The 22,811-nt window shown below is 36.3% G+C and overlaps 1 protein-coding gene across 1 annotated transcript in view; it reads right to left on the bottom strand.

The window, feature by feature from the left end:
• The window catches only part of LOC106050320 (cadherin-99C-like), a 33,066-nt gene extending 10,435 nt beyond the window's left edge, over positions 1-22,631 (bottom strand). The window contains exons 1-9 of the mRNA XM_056018813.1: positions 22,340-22,631; positions 15,069-15,140; positions 13,363-13,535; positions 10,083-10,160; positions 9,839-9,931; positions 7,760-7,867; positions 6,548-6,685; positions 1,748-1,930; positions 403-529 (exon numbers count right to left, since the gene is read on the bottom strand). Of these exons, the coding sequence (XP_055874788.1) occupies positions 403-529; positions 1,748-1,930; positions 6,548-6,685; positions 7,760-7,867; positions 9,839-9,931; positions 10,083-10,160; positions 13,363-13,535; positions 15,069-15,140; positions 22,340-22,403 (1,036 nt within the window). The 5' untranslated portion in view covers positions 22,404-22,631. The remainder of the gene's footprint in view (positions 1-402; positions 530-1,747; positions 1,931-6,547; positions 6,686-7,759; positions 7,868-9,838; positions 9,932-10,082; positions 10,161-13,362; positions 13,536-15,068; positions 15,141-22,339) is intronic.
• Between the last annotated feature and the right edge of the window lie 180 nt (positions 22,632-22,811).

Below are 22,811 nucleotides of genomic sequence, written 5' to 3'. Positions count from 1 at the left end.
TTGAAAAATACAAGACAGCATTGATCTAGATGATGTTATAGATACCTTAGCTGCACAGAAAGCACGAGAAGCGATATGAATTGAGATGTCACTTGTGCATTATCTCGCCAATAAACAACGGTATTATTCATTAAAAGAGTCTTAGGGATTAGCTTTTGCTAATTTTATACAGACAATAAACCAATTGGAATTTAGACCTGCATATTTATTAAGTAAATTATCTTACGTCATAATGTCGAATGTCAAAATGCAGGGACTTCTAAAAAGGTCAACCCCCTGGGACCCCCACATTCCCGCTACTGAATGAAAGCATTAAACAAACACTATACAGAACTATTCGAAAACTATAAAACAAATGAAGTTCTACTGTAAATGTACGTTCTCTGTTATAGTCAAACTTACTTTCTTGTATTGAAACTATGGGAGTTTGAGATCCGTTGATTAAACTTTCATCTTGAAACATGATGTCCACTGGAGATCCCGTGTTGTTAGGGTCAGGTGGATCGGGGTAGAGCTCTAACTTTATTTCCTGGTTTAATAAATATATCAAAAGTTAACATTTCAAAGTTAAATGGTTCTCACTTTATAAAGAGATGTTGAGTAAATCATCTTTCGTTTCGTTAAAAAATAAGAGATAAAATTTATAAAGATGGGAGATCAGTGGATATAGACGAAAATTGCATGGCTACCTATCAAGGAGGGGGTTTGAGTTCAAATCCCTACTCAAACTGTGTACTGGACAGACAGACAGACATATAGAGTGAGTTGATATAAGCTTTAACGAAAATCCTTGAAATTAGTTGCTTTAATTGAAATAAACAACAATCAATTTAAAAAATGCAATGCAGTAATTTTCTAATCGAACTATTAAAAAGACAAAGAATTTACAACTAAGGAAAGATCTTTTCAGTGGAAGATTCTTTATTTCGCTGTCTAGTAGAGAATTCATTTGATAAGGAGGTATAATAAATACAAGGGAAGACAATAAGAAGGATTAGTCTAATTTCAAATTCTCGCTAAGTTGACTTTTAGGATAATATTATGTAAATTTTTCTGTTTTGTTTAGTAATAGTGCACGTTCAATGGTTTATAGAGTTTACTTGAAGGAATAAATACAGACATTGGACGTCGGATCACATAATTTATATTTCTAGGTAAACTGTGCGATATTTACCGCCCAATGTCATATTATTCCTAAGTGTGATATTTAAACGGAGACATAACACACCTAAAGAGGAGGCCCAATGAAAAGAAAAGAATAGAGCCAGACAAAACACACAAAAGAGGCAAAATAAAAAGAGACAAAATAAAAAGAGACAAAACACACAAAAGAGGCAAAATAAAAAGAGACAAAATAAAAAGAGACAAAATAACAAAATAAAAAGAGACAAAATAAAAAGGGGCAAAGTAAAAAGAGACAAAATAAAAAGAGACAAAATAAAAAGGGGCAAAATAAAAAGAGACAAAATAAAAAGAGGCAAAATAAGAAAAGACAAGAGTCCAGAATTCATCTAATGAAAGACTAGCACGAGACTTAAAACAATGTTTATCTCATGGGTCAACTTACCGAAGTGTCGACTTACTTAGGTGTCAACTTACCAAACTTTACGCTTACCGAAGTGTTAACTTACTAAAAGTGTCTACTAACCGAAGTGTCAACTTACCGAAAGTGTTAACTAATCAAAGTGTCAACTTACCGAAAGTGTCAACTTTACAGAAGTGTCAACTTACCGAAGTGTCAACTTACCGAGGTGTCTCCAAAAGTAACAGAAGTGTAGTAGCGAGGTAAGATACATTTTTTCGGACTGGGAACAACTGGTTGTGTACAGGAAGGGTAGTAGACCCCGATACTTGGCTCACTTCCATTTAAAACACTCACAAAGAATGAAGCCTTGCCTGATCGTTGAGACGATGCTGGGACTGCTCTATCCTAACATAAACACAATCATTAGTTTGAATGTAGCCTAATTTATTGCAGTCTAATTTATTGTAGTCTAATTTATTGCAGTCTAATTTATTGCAGTCTAATTTATTGTAGTCTAATTTATTGTAGTCTAATTTATTGTAGTCTAATTTATTGCAGTCTAATTTATTGCAGTCTAATTTATTGTAGTCTAATTTATTGTAGTCTAATTTATTGTAGTCCAATTTATTATAGTCTTATTTATTGTAGTCTAATTTATTGTAGTCTAATTTATTGTAGTCTAATTTATTGCAGTCTAATTTATTGTAGTCTAATTTATTGTAGTCTTATTTATTGCAGTCTAATTTATTATAGTCTAATTTATTGTAGTGTAATTTATGTCCATGGAAGGAACAAAAACTATGTCAAAGGCTTGTAAAATAAATATTTTATCTTAAGTGTTTTCTGTATTTGTTATAAGTAAAGACATAAACTATCTTCTTCTCTAGATGATGTTGAAGAGAGATTGTGTGGGTCTATTAGGAACTTTGTTTTTTCAAACCTTTAGTTATTTTATCAGGGTCGCATCGTCTCAAATGATCCTTCAGCATAATTTGTTGTATATACTCATGATAAAAAGGCTTTTAGGCATCCCCTTGTTTGACAAGGAAGGAATGAATCCCAAATTTTAAATAATCAACGCTGTACAATCTACATTTCTTTTTGTTTAACATTAGTTACATGTAGACAAAATTAAGCTATTTAAATAAGTATTGAAATTAAATACAACAATCTTTAGTTTGAATAGAAGGATAAATATTGAAAGGATTAACTAAGGTACAAATCTCATATTAGTGTATGAATTAATTAGATATGGGATGTGAACATTAAATTCAAGACCTGCTTAAAATCCGATATCTTAGACCCACGTGGACATGTCATAGACCAACAAATTATTTTTTTTTTACTTTCATAGACCCTTTAGAAGTCTTCGTAGACCTCTGGGGGTCTATATAGATCAGGAGTTCTCAATGTGTGTCACGACCCCTTTGGAGGTCGAATGATGATTTTCAGGGTTCGCTTAAGACCATCGAAAATTGGATTTTTGGTGTGTAAATCTTGACATTGTAAAAATGTTTTCCTCTGAAAGTTACTATTTTTATGTTGTTTTCAAGGATAGAAAAGTGAATCAGAACGATTTCAACCATTTTAATTGTAGCAGCATCTCTATTTTTAAAACAAATTAAATGAATGTCAATTAATGAATGGGTTAGCGTTGCGGAATCCTAGATGGCGACGGACGAAAGTGAAAAGTGATTATAGTTAATAATAGGTTATCTTTGAATAGTCCATGGTATTAAAGAACATAGTTTCATCATGGAAGAGCCTATAACGGTAATTCGCGCTTTGTTAACTCTTTCTCTCTTAATCGACGATACCATCGTTGATTTGACCTCATGAAATTAAATTAATGTTGAATTTTATAAACTTGACTTTGTGCTATATAAAACGACCATGCATTCCCCCTTTACGAAATAAAAAAATTTTCTGATAACAAGCGACTGTTATTGAAGCTTAATCATAACAGGGAATTGAAATAGTAATGAACCAAATGAAAAAGTCCTTCGAAACGTGGAAAAATAATAACGGAGAGAAAGAGTTAACATAGATATGACGTAACTTAGAGGAATGTTTATGTATATAATGATGCGATTTTAAAAGTTGTTTTTTTTTACTTTTGTAAACCAATCGAAACGACTACATCACGAAATGTAAAAAAAAGGTAAAGTCGATTCATTTTTTGGGGGGAATGGAGAAAATCTTGTTGAAAAAAAATTAATGATGTTTGCAAAGATTGTACTCCAAGCATGTCTGTCTGGATTTGAACGTCTGGTACTAAGTGAACTACCAAAAGTCATCGAAACTCACTGTATAATTGAGAGCATGCTCAGACTTTGGCCTTACCATCAATACGAACAAGACTGAAGTCTTATATCTACCTGCTCCTGGGAAAGCCTACTCGGATCCAAGCATTACTATAAATGGACAGGATATAAACGCAGTGGACAAATTCACATATCTTGGCAGCACACTCTCCAGAAATGGAAAAATCGATAGTGAAATCGACCTGCGTATCGCCAAGGCCAGTGCATCCTATGGCAGACTGTCTACAAATGTCTCGAACAGAGGTGGTATCACCACAAACACCAAGCTAGGGGTCTATAGAGCCGTCATCCTCCCTACATTGCTCTATGCCTCTGAAACATGGACAGTGTACAGTAAACATGCAAAGAAACTAAACCACTTCCACATGACATGTCTGAGAAAAATACTAAATGTCAAATGGCAAGACAAAATACCAGATACAGAAGTCCTTCGAAGAGCGTGTCTGCAAAGCATCCACACAATCCTGATGCAGTCCCAGCTGCGATGGGCAGGTTACGTCTACAGAATGGAAGACCACCGCATCCCTAAAGGACTCTTGTATGGCCAACTAAGCGAAGGAAAGCGCTCGCAAGGTGGGCAAAGAAAGCGCTTCAGGGACACCCTCAAAGCTTCTCTGAAGGCGTTCAGCATAGACCCAGGCACCTGGGAGACAGAGGCACATGACAGAGCATCATGGCGTCGCGCTGTGAAAACTGGCGCACAGGTTGCTGAGGAAAAAAGAACCACGCTGGCAGAAGAAAAACGCCAGAAAAGAAAAGCAAGGCCCATGACACTAGCTCCAGCTGGAATAATCTGCCCAGTGTGCGGCCGAACATTCCGGGCTCACATAGGTCTCACCAGCCACATGAGGAGGCATAAAACCCCAGTGCAAAGCCCTCAGCCCCCTGGATGACAAAGTGGTCATCATCGAACCACGATGGACGAACTATATATATATATATATATAATTTTTAGTCGACGAATATTAGTAACTATGACACAGCCCACAAGAATTACAAAGAAGCGATGAAAAACGTCACTGGAAGCATCAAATGCAACATGCTCGATAAGTCTTGGAAAAAAATCCTTTCAAATGAAACTTGAACTTGAGAAACAAAATTTGTCTCATATTGACTAACGAATAATAATACATAATAATCTGTGATAGAACATTTTCGCAACCGAAATGTCCTCCTACTTTCCAGCTCTACCTGAGATTACGTTGACACTTTCCGTTTCAAAAACAAAGTTAAAGCTGTAACGATGGGAGAAAGAGTTTGTTGAGCTCATTAATAGCGATATGAGAAAGATCATTTCTATTTAATGTTATTTACACAGGTCTGGGCCGTTTGCACCTATACCCCGATTGGTTTGTATTTTCAATAATGTATTTTTGCGAAAAAAAAGGGTTTTCCGTCATTAAGTTGAGCTAAACATGGACAAAAATACTTAGTGCAGAATTTTTCATCTAGTAAACAGAAACAATGTCAGGCTATCGCATCGATTGTAGTAATGAAGTTTACTTTTATCCTGATCATAATCCGAGCCCCGTCATGCTATTCAAATATTCACCTATGTCTGGAACAGGAATATGTCTGGAATAGGAATATGTCTGGAACAGGAATATGTCTGGAACAGGAAAATGTCTGGAACAGGAATATGTCTGGAACAGGAATATGTATGAAACAGGAATATGTCTGGAACAGGAAAATGTCTGGAACAGGAATATGTCTGGAACAGGAAAATGTCTGGAACAGAAATATGTCTGGAACAGGACTTTGTCTGGAACAGGAATGTGTCTTGAACAGGAATATGTCTTGAACAGGAATATGTCTGGAATAGGAATATGTCTGGAACAGGAATATGTCTGGAACAGGAATATGTATGGAACAGGAATATGTCTGGAACAGGAATATGTCTGGAACAGGAATATGTCTTGAACAGGAATATGTCTGGAACAGGAATATGTCTGGAACAGGAATATGTATGAAACAGGAATATGTCTGGAACAGGAATATGTCTGGAACAGGAATATGTATGGAACAGGAATATGTCTGGAACAGGAATATGTCTGGAACAGGAATATGTCTGGAACAGGAATATGTCTTGAACAGGAATATGTCTGGAACAGGAATATGTCTGGAACAGGAATATGTATGAAACAGGAATATGTCTGGAACAGGAATATGTCTGGAACAGGAATATGTCTGGAACAGGAATATGGTGGATACCTAAATAGAAATGTTAATAAAGGCACATTCTAAAATTTTATTAAATGGAGAAATATCTATTTCAAGAATATACGGCGATAATCAATAGCAAAGTGATTTAAACATAAAACTTTGGCAATATATATCAGATATTCAACTTGAGTCAAGTTTTGTACCAATAGCAAAAGCACAGTTATTTATACTTGTAAACGCCGCCTCACGGTAAAAGGTTGTTTAGTACAATGAAATCAACTCTGTAATGCCTTAGTATACTATAAACTGTGGTCAGAACTAACGAGAAGCGCCGTCTCATGTGCCGGATATGCCCCATAGGCCTCAGTTTGAGCATCACTGACATAGCAATTCGATGGTGTGTGTTTTTTTTTTTTTTTTTTTTTTTAAAAAAAAAGTATAAAAAGGGAAGCAACAATGGAAAATATACACAATGTAATTAAGAATAGTTACCTTCCTTTAAAGGGATAAGACAGAGGGGCCTCGGTGTACCTACCTGTGCTGTGACAAGAAAGTAAAAATCATAGTAACTCGTCAGTGACAGCGTGGGCAAAACTGCAGATTGGATCAGTGTCACTGCATCGCCTTTCTCAGGGGGGAGGTAGAAGTAATCTGTCCCGTTATACACAGAGGGCTGTAATGATTATATACAGAAAAAAAAATCAATTATCTTTAAGTTAGTTTACTAAAATAAAGAAAGGCATACTAGGAAAACTTCCCCATGCGGTCTATATAGCAGATGATTTGAAGTTCATCTGTTTCTGTGGCCCATGCATTAACGAGGGTGTCATGTGGCCAGCACAACGACCAACAGCATTTTCTTTTCCCTAACTTATGTAAGGTACTCATTACAGTTGGGTGGACTCAGAGGCGCCCTAAAAATTATTTTTAATTAAATAAATAAAAAAACTCCCAGTCTTCCCCAGGATTCGAGCCCGGGACCCCCGGTTCGGAAGCCAAGCACTTAACCGCTCAGGCGCCGCGCCTCCATTATGATCTGTAATAAATAAAAATGAATACACATTTTGGCAAATGTACGAATAGTGTGTTGTTTGTTTTTCTTTCTTGCTTTATATTTTTCAGTTACCAGAACTATACTGCTGTTATTTCCTTGGTACTAAGCTAAATTTAACAATTTAAGTGCCTAACTATTTACGAAGCTCTGACAGAGTTCTTCATTCCCCATAAGTGTACATTCTACCCTGTTATGACTAAACTTCAATAACATTTCTGTTTGTAATCAGAAAACGTTACTTTTGGTATAACAGTATAGGAGAATGCATGCTCTTTTGATATAAGACAAATACAAGTTTATAAAACCAAAGATGTATTTAGTTTTGTCAAATCGACGATGGTGTTGTTAATTAGGAGAGAAAGTGCTAGAAGAGATGGTTATTTCCCCTTATTGTTGACAAAAGCCTAAAACCTACTAGATACACGATGCCATTAATTGGATAACCTTTATGTCACGGGTTCTTAACCTGTGGATCGCGACCCCCTTGGGGGTCGATTGACGATTTGCCAGGGGTCAACAAAGACCATCGAAAATATGGATTGTATTTGTTTACTCTTCCATAGCTGTATGTGAATGGGGGGAGGAGGTCGCGGCATAGTGGAGGGTTGTAAAAAGGGGTCGCCGAGAATAAAAGGTTGAGAACCGCTGCTTTATGTAATAGCATTTGTTGTATAAGCAAGAAGTTTTTATTACCACTCCCAGCGCCACAGGTGTTAAGCGGTATGTTATCTCCCTGTTTAGTCCAGCGTCCAGGTCGTCTGCTACGATGCCACGTAACACTGTCACACCAACAGGAGCAAACTGAAAATAATGCAATGTTTTTTAAAATGTATTCTTATCTTATTTTCATTATTGATACTGGTAACGAAACAAAAAAAATGGAAAGCAAAAGAGTTTTTTTTTGTAAGTTGTATCTATTGAGTGCACATTCAATCCATTGATAGGGCAGGCTGTAATTATGTGGACAGCCTTAACCCAAGCCTTCCTTTTGCAGATAGCATTTATGAGAGGTCGATTACAGAACTTTCTTACAGAGTTTGCAGGTCAAGCCGTCTTAAAAGGGGCTCAGTCTGTCTACCCCAATAATGTTGTTTTCATTATCATTTTAGTGATTGTCTCTTACTAGTCCCCCAATAAATAAATCGTTTTTACAATCTCCGCTTCTTAATTGCCTCTTATTTACCTTTTCTTGATCATGTTCTTAATCTTATATTTTACAGACGTTACTTCAAAAAGGAAGGTATTTGCGTCCTACGCAGTTCATGTGTCAATCTAGTCATGTGTTACAATCCTTCTTGATCATGTATGACACGAGAGCGCACTTATCAAGGAAAGCTTAGGACATAATTTTATTCTCTTTTGAAGTAACGTCTGTAATTTATAAGAAAAGAATATCTCTTAAGAATCACCTCTTGCTAATCACATCTTGTCTATCACTTTTATTAATCACCTCTTGCAATCACCTCTTATCAGTCACCTTTCATAAATCACCTCTTATCAATCACCTTTTATCAAATACCTTTTATCAATCACCTTTTATCAGTCACCTTTTATCAACCACCTCTTATCAATCACTTTTTATCAATCACCTCTTGCTAATCACCTTTTATTAATCACCTCTTTTCTATCACTTTATATCAATCACTTTTTATCAATTACCTCGTGCTAATCACCTCTTATCAATCACCTTTAATCAATCACCTCTTGCTAATCACCTCTTTTCAGTCACCTTTTATCTATCACTTTTTATCAATCACCTCTTGCTAATCACCTCTTATCAATCACCTTTTATCAAATACCTTTTATCAATCACCTTTTATCAGTCACCTTTTATCAACCACCTCTTATCAATCATATTTTATCATTCACATCTTGCTAATCACCTCTTATCAATCACCTTTTATCAGTCACCTTTTATCAACCACCTCTTATCAATCACTTTTTATCAATCACCTCTTGCTAATTACCTTTTATTAATCACCTCTTTTCTATCACTTTTTATCAATCACTTTTTATCAATTACCTCTTGCTAATCACCTCTTATCAATCACCTTTAATCAATCACCTCTTGCTAATCACCTCTTTTCAGTCACCTTTTATCTATCACTTTTTATCAATCACCTCTTGCTAATCACCTCTTATCAATCACCTTTTATCAATCACCTCTTCCTAATCACCTCTTATCAGTCACCTTTTGTAAATCACTTCTTATCAATCAACTTTTATCAATAACCTCTTATCAATAACTTTTTTATCAATCACCTCTTATCAATCACCTTTTATCAATCACCTCTTCCTAATCACCTCTTATCAGTCACCTTTTATAAATCACTTCTTGTCAATCAACTTTTATCAATAACCTCTTATCAATAACTTTTTTATCAATCACCTCTTGCTAATTACCTCTTATCAGTCACCTTTTATAAATTATTTCTTATCAATCAACTTTTATCAATAACTTTTTTTTATCAACCACCTTTTGCTAATCACCTCTTATCAATCACCTTTTATCAATCACCTCTTATCAATCACATTTTATCAATCACCTTTTATAAATCGTTTGTATCAATCACCTCTTATCAATCACCTTTTATCAATCACCTTTTATAAACCGTTTTTATTTATCACCTCTTATCAATCACCTTTTATCGATCCCCTCTTATCAATCACCTTTTATCAATTACATCTTATTATTGATATTTCATGCTGCCGCGATATCAGTCTACTCATTCAGCATTGTACTATCTACACCATCATCTGATAGATATTTACCTCATTTAAAAACACGCCATAACTTTGGAATGAGAACAATGGCGCATTATCATTGACATCCAATATTTTAATTGCCAACTTTTTTTCTTCTACCTGAGATCAAGAAAGCACAGAATTAGTTACAATGATATGGACCTAACAACAACACATGGTTACTGGAGTTCTACAGGTGAAACATAGAACTATATTGGGTGAAATATAAACAGTGAAACAGTTTCTAGTGAATAATTGAAATCACTACTACCGTTCCGCCATCCACTGCCTGACAGTACATCGTATAGTTAATGAAGTCAGTATCATCGAAGGGACTTGAAGTTTTTCCCTGGCAAGAATAGAAAAGGGAAAATTGAAATAAAGGTCAAATAAAGAAAAGTTAAAAACTTTATAAAAAATATTTTGTGTCACGTGAATATTTTTTTGAGCAAGAAAAACATTAAAAATACTTTTTTTAAATAAGACAATACCTGCTTTATACAACTTATAATGCAGGTTATTTTTTTCTTTCCTTTATAACTAATGAATTTAGGAATAATTTAAATGAAGCGATATCCCTTTCAACAACGATGTTGGATCTAGATCTAGACCTAGTTTTCAAGCCAAATTTATTCTTTTTTTTACTTTGAAAAATTTAAAGTTTTCCCCATGTGGCCAACGAGCTAGTAATTCTTTTCTCAACGATATACATCAACTGTAACATTTTGTACGAAAATCGTAAAAGCCGTTTTTTGGATACGTGTCCAGATTCCCCCCCCCCCCCCCAGCTTCTGCAGGTTACTCCACGAAGTTCGAACTTGAATAGAGGTTGTTTTTTTTTTAAAAAAAAAAGCATTTCTAAAAATTCGTTAACAATACTGATTAAGAAAATGTACACTTTAATTTTGCTAATTGATAAACAAATTCTTATGAATAGTATCAATGTCGTCACATAAGTTTTACTATTATGTCAGTTCATCAAGACAGGAGGGCAATTTATTTAGAAGTTGGACATCCTATTTCTTGTTGCCTTGCGGTGCTAAAGCTTTACGAGTCGAAATTAATTTTAAAAAAAAGTTAGGAATGGAACTAATAGCTATAGGACTACTAGCTATAGGACTACTAGCTATGGGACAGCTTGCTATAGGACTACTAGCTATAAGACTACTAGCTACAGGAATATTAGCTATAGGAGTATTAACTATAGGATTAATAGTTATAGGACTTCTAGCTGTAGGACTACTAGCTATACTACTAGCTATAGGACTACTAGCTACAGGAATATTAGCTATAGGAGTATTAACTATAGGATTAATAGCTATAGGACTTCTAGCTGTAGGACTACTAGCTATAGTACTAGCTATAGGACTACTAGCTATAGGACTATTAGCTATAGGACTAATAGTTATAGGACTACTAGCTCTAGGACTGCTAGCTATAGGACAACTAGCTATAGGACTACAAGCTATAGGACTATTAGCTATAGGACTATAGCAATATTACTACTAGTTGTATTACTACTAGCTATAGGACTACTAGCTATAGGACTACTAGCTATAGTACTTTTAGCTATAGAACTACTAGCCATAGGACAACTAGAAATAGGACCAGTAGCTAAAGGACTACTAGCTACTGTGATACAGAGGTACACTGTTGTTTAGGCAACCGACAATCCCTTTATCTATGGCCCCTACAGGCACTCTGTACTGAAGCCATATTGTTATTCAATTTATCGGCGATAATATCTCCTGTCAGGTCATTTCAATGTATAACACTGTTATAACTGATTTGGTACGAGTATCATTGTGTGTGGCCCATGCATGCGTTCTGTGAGCAGCCAAGCGTGACGACAAACGGCTATTTGAGAACGAAGCATGCTATATGGTCATGTGACTTGTCTAGAAAGATCTAGCCACAAGTTAGTGACATTGATTATCTTGATTATGTATTACATTCTATATACTGGTATAAACTTTGTCACATGTAAATTATGAGTGAGTCTGGTGTGAATGTACATTTTGGTTTCTTATAGTTCTAATGTTTTTTGTTTGGTGTAATGCACAAATTGTAAGACAAATTTCCTTACGGACAATAAAGATTATTATTATTATTTGTAGTTTTGGCTGCCTTTGAAGCACCTGCGCTTTGTGGGAAAACAAATAAAATTGTTGTATTGTTTTTTGTCAATTTGGAGCAGGCCTTCTGGGTCACGAAGATAGATAGATAGATAGATATAAATAGATAGATAAATAAATAGATAGATAAATAAATGAATAAATAGATAGATAGATAGATAGATAGATAGATAGATAGATAGATAGATAGATAGATAGATAGATAGATAGATAGATAAACAGATAGATAGATAGATAGATAGATAGATAGATAGATAGATAGATAGATAGATAGATAGATAGATAGATAGATAGATAGATCAAAAGATAGATAGAGAGAGAGAGGATAGTTCATTATTAGTCAGTAATGAATGTGTTTATATTTGATTCTCTTAACTTTATCACACAAGGTTACTGACCTCATTTACTTGATATTTAATTAATTAATACTTAGGGACCGTTGGATACTTGAATAAAGTCTAATGCATAATGGTCACAGTCGAGTCGCTGTCCATAATAAGATGATGTCACCTTGAAGTCCTAACAACCAACCGTCTAATAATAACATAAATATCTAGAACCCACTAATCCGTGACGTCAATAAATATCGCGTTAAAAGTCCGTCAACTATCAGCGTCTCTATACGAACTAACAACTCCTATTCTGCAACGTCATTGTCTATCCGGTTACGTCACTACTTTTACATTCACCAAATATGATGCACACTATTTATGTCCAAACAAATATACCATGTAAAAAAAAAACAACTAAACAACTAAACTCTAACAAGAGTCAGATGTTTCGCATTGCCTATCATTCAGTTCATGAATTAGACTAACTAAAGTATCAAGCAATTATAGCTGTGCCACTTGTATCAGTTCTGGCGGAAAACCACGTAAAGAGTCGTAGCATCTTATCTGTCCCTTGACTTTCGTTGTAGGGGGCGCTGTGACAGTTCGCTTAAACCAAACCCCTCCACTTTTCAAGTCAGCGGCTGTTCTTCACAAAATATCAAGAAAGAAGCATGTCCAATATTTTATGTTATCCAGCCAGCTTTTTTTTTTGGACTGCCCTTCCTTCCTGCTCCATCAATGGCGTCACTTGGGGGGGGGGAGGAGGGGGGAGAATTTGAAAATCCCACCGGGCCCCCACTTGAGGGGGGTCACCAAATGAGTGTTGTTTTTTTTACATTAAATATTAAATATTACGCAAAATGCAGGGGCCCCCAAAGAGACCAATCCCCCCTGGCCCCCAAATGATGGAATGTTCTTAGCTACGCCCCTGTGCTCCATCCGGTGTGCCTTGAAGAATGACTTTTGAAAGTGAGTGTAACAATACGCTACATTGCAAAAGCGATTCACTTCATAAAACAAAAAAAAGCGTGAACGGTGAAATGTTAATACACAAAATCTCAAACTAGATTTCAAATACACTTACATCACGGTCGATGCCTTGCTTCATGCTTACTTCATACGAGTTTGTACTGGCGGAGAAATTATGCCGGAAGTAGTCGTCAAAAGGAAACTTCTTTCTCTTATCGTCTGGACTAAAGGTGAAGGACACATTGAAAGGCCTGGCATTGGTTAGAATAGCTTTGGTATACACGGGGTCTGTAGAATATTTACAGAGTTATGAATACAACAATGAATACAATTAAAATAAGTGTTATTTATCTAGGCTGACCAAATGAAATATGAAATCGATGCCAACCGAAAATATAAAATTAAGACTGAAAACAACTTACGCAATAGATAAAAAATTTCGCGAAAACCTTCCTTCAGGGAACAGTGCCAGGAAGAGGAAGGAGATAAAGACAGGGAAAGCGATGTGAAAACGGCATCAAATATTGGGCTCACCTGTCAGTGAATGAAATTCTTACCAAGGTAAAGGACAGGTAGGATTGGAGAAAGACGGTTGACATTTTTTGTGTGGTGCCCCAACGGGGTCCAACACAGACTAAACCAGGGGTTCTAAACCTGTGGGTCACGACCCCCTTGGGGTTCAATTGACAATTTGCCAGGGGTCGCCAAAGACCATCGAAAAATGGATTCTTTTTGTTTATTGTTCTAGAGCTGTGTGTGTGTCACGGGATAGGGGGTCGCGGCAGAGTTGGGGATTGTAAAAAGGGGTCGCCAAGCTTAAAATGTTGAGAACCACTGGACTAAGGGGTAGGTGAAGGTGTGATCTAGAGCTTAAAGCTTGAGCCCTTGAACTCTGTTATGTTTGAGACTTGAAAGAGACATAGAGCTAGACTAGAAGACATAGATAGAGCCATAGAGCTCATCTAGGTTTGAGATTTGATCCAATTTTTCTATTTTTTTTTCTCTAAAATATTTTAGGTCCTCTGCGAGGCCCCACCAATCGGATGCGCTAGGCCTAGACGGCTGCCTAGTTTGCTGAAAATCTAGGACCAGCCCTGTGTTAGAAAGAAGTAAATCTATAATAAGTAAGTAAGTAAGTAATAATAACAAGAATTAAGTAAATCTATACGTGTCTTGCCCGTCCCTTCAAAAAGTAATATTTATGTAATCTGTTCATTGGGATATAAATCATTATTTTATTAGTTTACTTTCATACTTAACTTTTACATTTCCAATTATTCTGAAATTTAATATAAAATTTAAATATTTTCAAAAACGGTCCAAATAGAAGGAACACTAATGTGAAAATGAGTAGGCCTTTTTTATTTTAATGTAAAATCATTTGGTGTAAAAAAAAAAAAATAAATCAGAAACAGCTATTGTGACACAGAGCTAGGTGAGAATAGCGATCAATACGGGGGAGGGGGAGGAAGTGAGGCATGTAGTTAATGCAAAGGAGGTAGTAAGAATACATAGGACGTGAGGCCGACCATCGGAACAGGGTGGGTGTATCAGTCTATTGCTTGTCATCATAGCGTCAATGCTGAGTTCTATAGAATTGGACTTGGCAAAAATAATCTCTCTCTCTCTCTCTCTGTTTCTCTCGCCCTTTTTTATTATAATCTTAACTTTAAAATAAGATCTAAATATTTGTATTTGTATTTTTATTTATTTTTAAACAACAACAAACAATATAATCTGGTTGCGGGATTCGAACATTGGGGTTACTGAAAATATAAACAAAAATATTAAAATAAAAACAATGAAACATAATAAATTCACCTGTTTCACTTGGTTTGTTCGGAGGGTCTAGCTCAGGGAATGCTATAACGATGGTACTGGCGCTGTTACACGCTATAATTGACAAAGTTATAGTATTTAGTTAATAGTATGTGCATCTATATACAATTTTCATACGTAATATAGAACTAAGGAGACAGAGATATAAGACAAATGTGTACAAATGCTCTTCCTTCCCTATTAGGGCATGGAATGGGTTGCCTGAACCAGCCAGGAAAACCAGTGACTTGGCAGAATTTAGGTCATTGGTTAATACGCATGACTAGAGGCATGACGCGTAAGACGTAATCATCATCTTTTTTTTTAATTTGAAGTAACGTCTGTATCATATAAGGGAAGATATATATATTTGGTTTTAAATTTTATGGCCATAGAAAGAGTGAAAATTCAACTTTTAAAAATAAAAAAGGGGATGTACAAAGTGTCTACATTTTATTTTTAAGTTAAGACTTGTGACGATGCCTGAGGAAAAATACAAATTAGGAGTCGGCAACTATTTGGCAGTTTGCAGCACACAGTGCTACACCCTAGCAGAGGTGAGTGAGTCTCATCGCACTAGGGCCGGGGTCGGCAACCTGCGGCTCGCGAGCCACATGCGGCTCTTTGGGTGTGAAGCTGCGGCTCTTAAATTCTAATATTCACAAATATTATTTATTTTATCGAAACATTTTTAAAAATAGTTCCGAATCGTTTAACGAAAATTAGGCGCCGATTCTATCTCTGAGGCCCTTGTACTCGCCTGTCACCACACCCCTCCCCCATGAATTTGTTTGTTCAATTGTTTGTTAGTGAAGCACAAGTTAGTGTTGTAAGTAAATGTTTATTTAACTTCTTTAGGTACTACCGAAATAAAAAAAAATAATTGTCTAATAATGCCATATGTATATTATATAATTTGTTGTGAAAACACTAATTATATATGAATAAATATATTCGTTTTTTTTTTCATTAACTATTGTGTGAGTACTATTTATTGTTGGCAAGAAAAAAATGTAAATGTTGTGGCTCTTTAAAAACTTAAAAATTTTGTAAATTCTAATTTTGGCTCTTCCGACTCAAATGGTTGCCGACCCCTGCACTAGGGCACCGTGTTGAGAACTCTATCCTCTGATAACACGGACAAGGAAAGCAGCAGTTCGTTGGAGAGTTTCCCTGTCTCCGTACATGACCATTTTTAGGGTGTCGTATCGCGCATTCGTAAAGGATGTCGTTAACCGTTTCTACGTCTTCATGGCATAGTCTACAACGAGAATCGAAGTTTGGTTTAAATTTAGCAAAATAGACACCGGTTGGACAGTGTCCCGTTCTGTACCTAGCGATTGTTACCTGGTCTCCCCTGTTCAGCCACCATTAGTTTGATTTAGAGGGGCCCTTTTAAGTTTTGCCAAACTTCCCTGCCTGTGTTTTCATTTTCCTAATTTCGATGCCACTTTTCCCTCATCTATTCGTCTGAGATTCGCCCAAGCCTGCTTAAAAGTCCCTAGCAGAGACTGATACGCCGCTGGTCTAAAAAGAATTTTCGGCACTTGCCTCTCCTTTGGGTACATCTGCTGAGCGGAGAAGGGAGCAGTGGGGAGGGGGGGGGCGGCTGTGTGGGCTACATCGCTCCGACTATGGCTAATGGCTAGGCATTCATTTCTATTCTATGAGATGATCTTTAGTCACTTTAGGACTGAAAACACACAAAAAAGTAAAGTTCCCCTTTAAGACTATGCGATCTATAGGGCAGATGATGTAAAGGTCATCTGTTTCTGTGGACCACGATTAACGAGAGTGTCATGTGGCCAGCACATCGACCAACCGCTTTTACTTTTCTCCAACTAATGTCAGGTACCCATTAGAGCTAGGTGGACTCAGTGGAGCCCAAAGATCCAGAAATAAAAATAATTCCCAGTCTATAACTGTACAATATGCACTGTTTACATTTCCCAATTCATTCCTTTGCCTAACATGATTGGCATAAAACTCATGGGCGTAGCCAGGGGGGGGGGGTTTGGGGTTCAAACCCCCCCCCCCCCCGAAATGAAATCCCCCCCTTGGGGGGGGGGGATCGGAATTTAGTGAATGATTTTTTGCTTTGATTTTGTTTATTTAAGTTGAGATTTTAATACTAAACCATCAATTGCCACAGCACAACCAATGGGGTTTTGAGTTTAAAACCCCTTACCAGGTGGTTTTGAGTTTAAAACCCCCTACCAGGGGGGTCCGAGTTTAAAAACCCCTACTAAGGGTTTTGTGTTTAAAACCCCCTACTAGGGGTTTTGAATTTTAAACCCCCTATTTGGGGTTTTTGCAGTTACCCCCCCCCCTCTTCTATAAAACAAAAGAAACAAAAATGCAAACAAAAATCCCCTAATTCCAAAACCACAGTTAAGGGAGATTTTGATTTTAAAACCCCCTCCAAAATTTACGATAAACCCCCTCTTCAATATATAAAAAAGTTAATTACGCACTCAAAATGTTATGAGCGTAGCTAAATGGGTTTTGACTTAGTTTTTAGTTTAAACCCCACTTCAGCGGGGTTTGAAGGTAAAAAAAATACCTCTTTAATAATAAAAAAACAAAGCAAATTATACACTCAAAATGTTTTGAGTGTAGTCAAAGGGGTTTTGAGTTTAAACTCCCCTCTATTGGAGTTTGAAGCTAAAAAGTACCTCTTCAATATAAATAAAAGCAAATTACTCACACTAAAATCTATTAACGCAGCCAAAGGAGTTTTGAGTTTAAACCCCCCGCCAGGGGGGTTTGAAGCTAAAAAATACATCTTCAGTGTAAGAAAAAAAGCAAATTACGCACTCAAAATGCTATGAGCGTTGCCAAAAGGGGTTTTGAGTTTAAACCCCCATTTAGAGGGGTTTAATGCTAAAAATACCTCTTCAATATAAAAAAAAAGCAAATTACACACTAAAATTATTTGAGCGTAGCCAATCCAATCGGGGGTTTTGAGTTTAAACCCCTCTTCTACAGATGGCGTTTGTTTAAAGTTTAAAACCCCTCCAGATGGTTTTGATTTAAGATCCCCCTACAGAGCATTTTGAGGTGGAAAACCACCAACAGATGATTTTGACGATAAAACTTCTCTTTTCAATATAAAATCTGAAGCAAACTACAGTCACTTAATTCCAAGAGCGTATTCAAGAGTGGTTACACATTTTACCAGGGGCTCCTTCAATAAACTGTAGTGAATAGTCATCTGCCGAAATTGAAAAACACTAAATGTGGCTCAACAAAGATGGCTAAGACAGATTTTAGTAGTCAGTTATAGAGATCGGGTTTAAATCAAGGAAATCCTATGCCGAACGGGGAGTCGAACCTTTAGTAAGATTGTGAGAGAGCGATGCATGAGGTTTGCGGGACATGTTCACCGACAAAATGAATTACGCATAAGAAGAGTTGCAATGATATCCTAGTACAACTTGACGCCACTCATTCATTGAGGTCCTCATGGCAGGTGGGAAGAGGCTTTAGACATTACCAGTGACAGATTTTTATGGAAACAGCTTGACGTCAAATGCTCCGAACGGCGCGGTAGGGTCTAAGTCAGTAAGAATAGCACATTAGGTTTTTGAAATAAAACTTTTTAATAGCAGGAAAATGCACTGTAGATACCTCAGAATATGCATTTTGTTGGCTTTCATTACCAGAAATAGTGCTTGGCGGCGGGGCTTCGCCCCGCGCTAGCGCTCCCCAGACCCCATTGCTAGTAATGGCTGGGAATCTACAATTTTATGGAAACAGCTTGACGGCAGATGCGCCAAACGTCGCGGGAGGGTCTAAGTCAGTAAGAATAGCACATTAGGTATTTGAAATAAAACTTTTTAATTTAGCAGGAAAATGCACTGTATATACCTCAGAATATGCATTTTGTTGGCTTTCAATATCAGAAATAGTGCTTGGCGGCGGGGCTTCGCCCCGCGCTGGGGGAGCTCCTAGCGCTCCCCCAGATCTCCTTGCTAGTATTGGCGGGGAATCTACAACTTTTCCACTAACTCATGGAAGAACCTATTCTAGGGCACAATAAACGTCTTCCGAAAGAATGAAGGGTCAGAATGCAATAAAGATTATTTACACACACACACACACACATAAATACATATAAAAAAAAATCTCGACCCCCCCCCCAAAACCCCCCCCCCCCAAAAAAAAATCCTGGCTACGCCCATGAAAACTAATTTAATTTCTGAACTTATTAATTACTATCACAAGTAATACGTAAGTCTGACACCTGAGCTCAGCGATTTCAAGATCATTTTTTTTACAAAGCTTATATTAGCTCTGTCTGTTCGTATGTCTGTCAGATACTAATTTTGTGCACGTTATTTCTGCCATTTACGTTACTAGAATTAAATTAAAACTTTGCCCAATTATGCATGGTGCCTATCAGTACATGAATCAATTTTAAAAAATTAACAATTGAGTTAAGTAAGTAAAAATTTAATTGATAAATTTTGGTTGACATAGAAAAGGGAAATAAATCTTACAGTATTGAGAGATAAAAGCTGTAAATTGGCATTTTTTCTTTATATAAGCTTTGTTATTTTTTTTATCTTGTGAAAGGACATAAAAGACGACATTAAAGAATCTAAACATATTTTTAGCTTCATTCCATTGAGACCTTCTTCCCAATGAAATCAATCTAAGTAAATGTCGTGTCCATATTTATCGCTATTGGAAACAGTGGTACAGTATAATAATTGGGGGCCATGTGGAGTGTCACCAGAAAATGCTGACCATGTCTTTCAAAACTGCTCTCTTTACCAAGAGGCTCGTACAAGACACTGTCCCCAAAACACACCAATAGAAAAAAAAATTATACGGATAGCTCCCGATTTGGAAACCAGGTTGATATAGAAAAAGGAAATAAATCTTGCAGTTTATCTCATATATTGGTCTAGTCAGCTCCTACATGATAGTTGAGAACGAAGAAGAAAAATAAATCATAATGAGGACCGACTTGCACAGAGCAAATCTTCTATTCTGATCTTATAGATTACAGTGGTGGGAAGCGTGGTCGTGAGGCTAAGTGCGCTTGAACTTGGCTTGTCTTGGCTACCTAGAAGGGGGCTTGAGGTTCGACACCCGACTCGGACAGAGTTGCGTTTACTGAGCGCCTAAAGGCAGCATGGAAAACGAACTCCTAGATACCCCCCCCCCCCCCAATGGTCCACAAATGAGATTGGACCAAAGCGCATGAAAGTAGCTCCATATAAAAGCTACAAAAATAATTACAGACTTCAAATGAGTCAATCTAGTCGTGCATGCTAATGACTCTGCTAAGTTTGTTGTTTTTTTTCCTGGCCGATTTAGGCAACCCTTTTTCATACTCAAATGCCACGTGGGAGTAAGGAGTAAGTTTGTCGTGGCATATGGAATAAGAGATAGGCCTCTATTTTGATGTCTTTCTGGTAATTTTATTTTAGGGTTTTTGTAAATTATGGTTCAATGTTTTATATATTATTGCTACCTTACTTTTATTTCTTCTGTCCTTATGTTTCATCTAAATTAAGTGATTTTTTTCTAATAATGTAACTCTAATGTAATGTGAATATTCTTTGTTATACATAAATATCACTGCTCTATTTTGCGTTTCTTCTAGTTTCTTTATGTTGAGTTATGGGGTCACAGACACAGGATGCATATTCTAATATTGGCCTGACTAATGTTAAATAGCATTATAATTTTATGCTCCGGTTTGATTTAATAACAATTTCTTTAATTAAACCCTAATATTTTGTTTGATTTTTTAAATAATATTATCAATATGGGGATTCATTTATTACGACACCTGGATATTTTGAGTTTGTAGTGTGTCTAACTAGTTTACCATCAATAGAATATGTAGTTTTGATCTCTTGTTGTTTTTGTTTTTACTCTCAGTAACTGGCATTTTTTTTTTCTGTGTGGAAAGACATGCTTTTATTTCATTGTATTTGATTATATGAATGAAGGGCCAGAGATCTGTATGCTGTTCACTTTAAAACAAGCTAATGTATCTAAGCATTCTCTTCAGGCTTGATAATCAAGAGTTGTGAGAAAAATGCACAGGAGCATAAATGGGGGGGGGGGGGAGGGGGCGGATCGCAGCAAAAAAAAAAAGGCTGACAACGTTACAAGGTCTGGTGATTTCAAATGAACATTTTTCACGTGACCGTGTGTGCGTGTGTGTGTGTGTCAAGGATTGGAATCGTGTGTTATAACTATAGAGTAAGATGTCTAGTATTTGTTATCTCAACTTTTTTTTTTGTAGCTGTGATTTTTAATGAGTCACAACACTAAAGTTATGGATTTTCTCAAATGTAAACTCATACAACTATGCTCTCCTGTGCACGTAAAAAACAGAAAAAGCGTTCGAATCATTTTGACATGAGATCCTATTTCGTTTCTGTTGAAGCGTATTTAAGAATCCAAAGCACAGAACACGACCGGTCTTTAAAACACTTGAACACATACTGAATCTTCCGTCAACGAAAATACAACAACGACAGTTTATTGATAGGTTGTATTGACAAATTATTGGGTGGCCGCCTTTGAGTTTGTTAAAAAAACACAAACTCTTTTTTTAATCTTCTTGATTTTGTTTAACTATGTTGTTAACATAGAGAGTGTTGCACTTTGAACAGCGGGACACTGCATTTTTAAAACGTATTTAACAATAGGAAATATCTGAAGTTTAATTTTTAAGGTGAATATATGTAAAAATATATATAAATATTAGAATCTTACATTATAGCAAGCTAAAGGTCTGGACGAGAAATAAGACCTTGCGGTATCAACATTGATGACAATTCATTCCCAACATACAATACGGTTTTTATAATGAACATTTCAAATCATCTGGTCCATTTATAGACCACAGATCAATACACTTGAATGATATTTTTAATGCAGTTAAAAGAAATTGAGTCGACCAGAGGTCAGCAGCATGTTTGATTAAGAAAACAGCAAGACCTATGACGTGACATGAAATCTTGCTCGTGGTGACCTAACCGGACTAATGACCTTCGAGTAATTGAATTAAACGATTAGCACAATGGTGTGAAAATGTGTACCAGTATTGACTCACTAGTCAGCTTCCTGTGTTAATGTAAGACTTATTGAACTAGACCACAACTTATATAAAGAAACAAAACATTAAAACACAGATTTAGAGCATATGCACTTACTTCTACGATGAAATAAAATACACCTGTTGCTATTGTGTATCGATTTTACTTAACGAATTAATTAAAAAACTCAATACGTAATGTGTTTACCGTTCTGGCATGCCACCGTAGTCCAGAGTAAGGCCAAAGCCACGGTCAGTACAAGTCTCTCCATAGATCCAACTCGTGCCTATCGCCTAATTGTTTTATTGCATGTAGATATCTGTATTTATCAAACTAGTCTGATTGTGTGTTCTGAAAGTCCATTTCGTCTGATTGAATGTAATGTCCTTATAAAAATCACAGTTTTAAAACAATATTGCATATAGACTGTTAAAAGACTATTCCATTGTCATTGTCAGCGCGCTTAGTGCTGGATCTAAACGTGTACAAGTGTAAATTAAGAGATACGTCTGTTAGGTATGAAACTATTGTTACTTATAGAGTTGGAGGTTAGTGGATCCATGTTCCTGCTAGCCTGGCCTCCCGAGTGGGTACAATTTCTTGACAGTGTGTTTCAAGTTTTTAGACCCGTTGCGATTCATAGGCTGCGTCTTTACAAAACCACTGGCGCATTGTAAGC

This window comes from Biomphalaria glabrata, chromosome 2 (assembly GCF_947242115.1).
Source record: "Biomphalaria glabrata chromosome 2, xgBioGlab47.1, whole genome shotgun sequence".
Taxonomy (NCBI): domain Eukaryota; kingdom Metazoa; phylum Mollusca; class Gastropoda; family Planorbidae; genus Biomphalaria; species Biomphalaria glabrata.
This window is presented reverse-complemented; position numbering and strand designations above follow the sequence as displayed.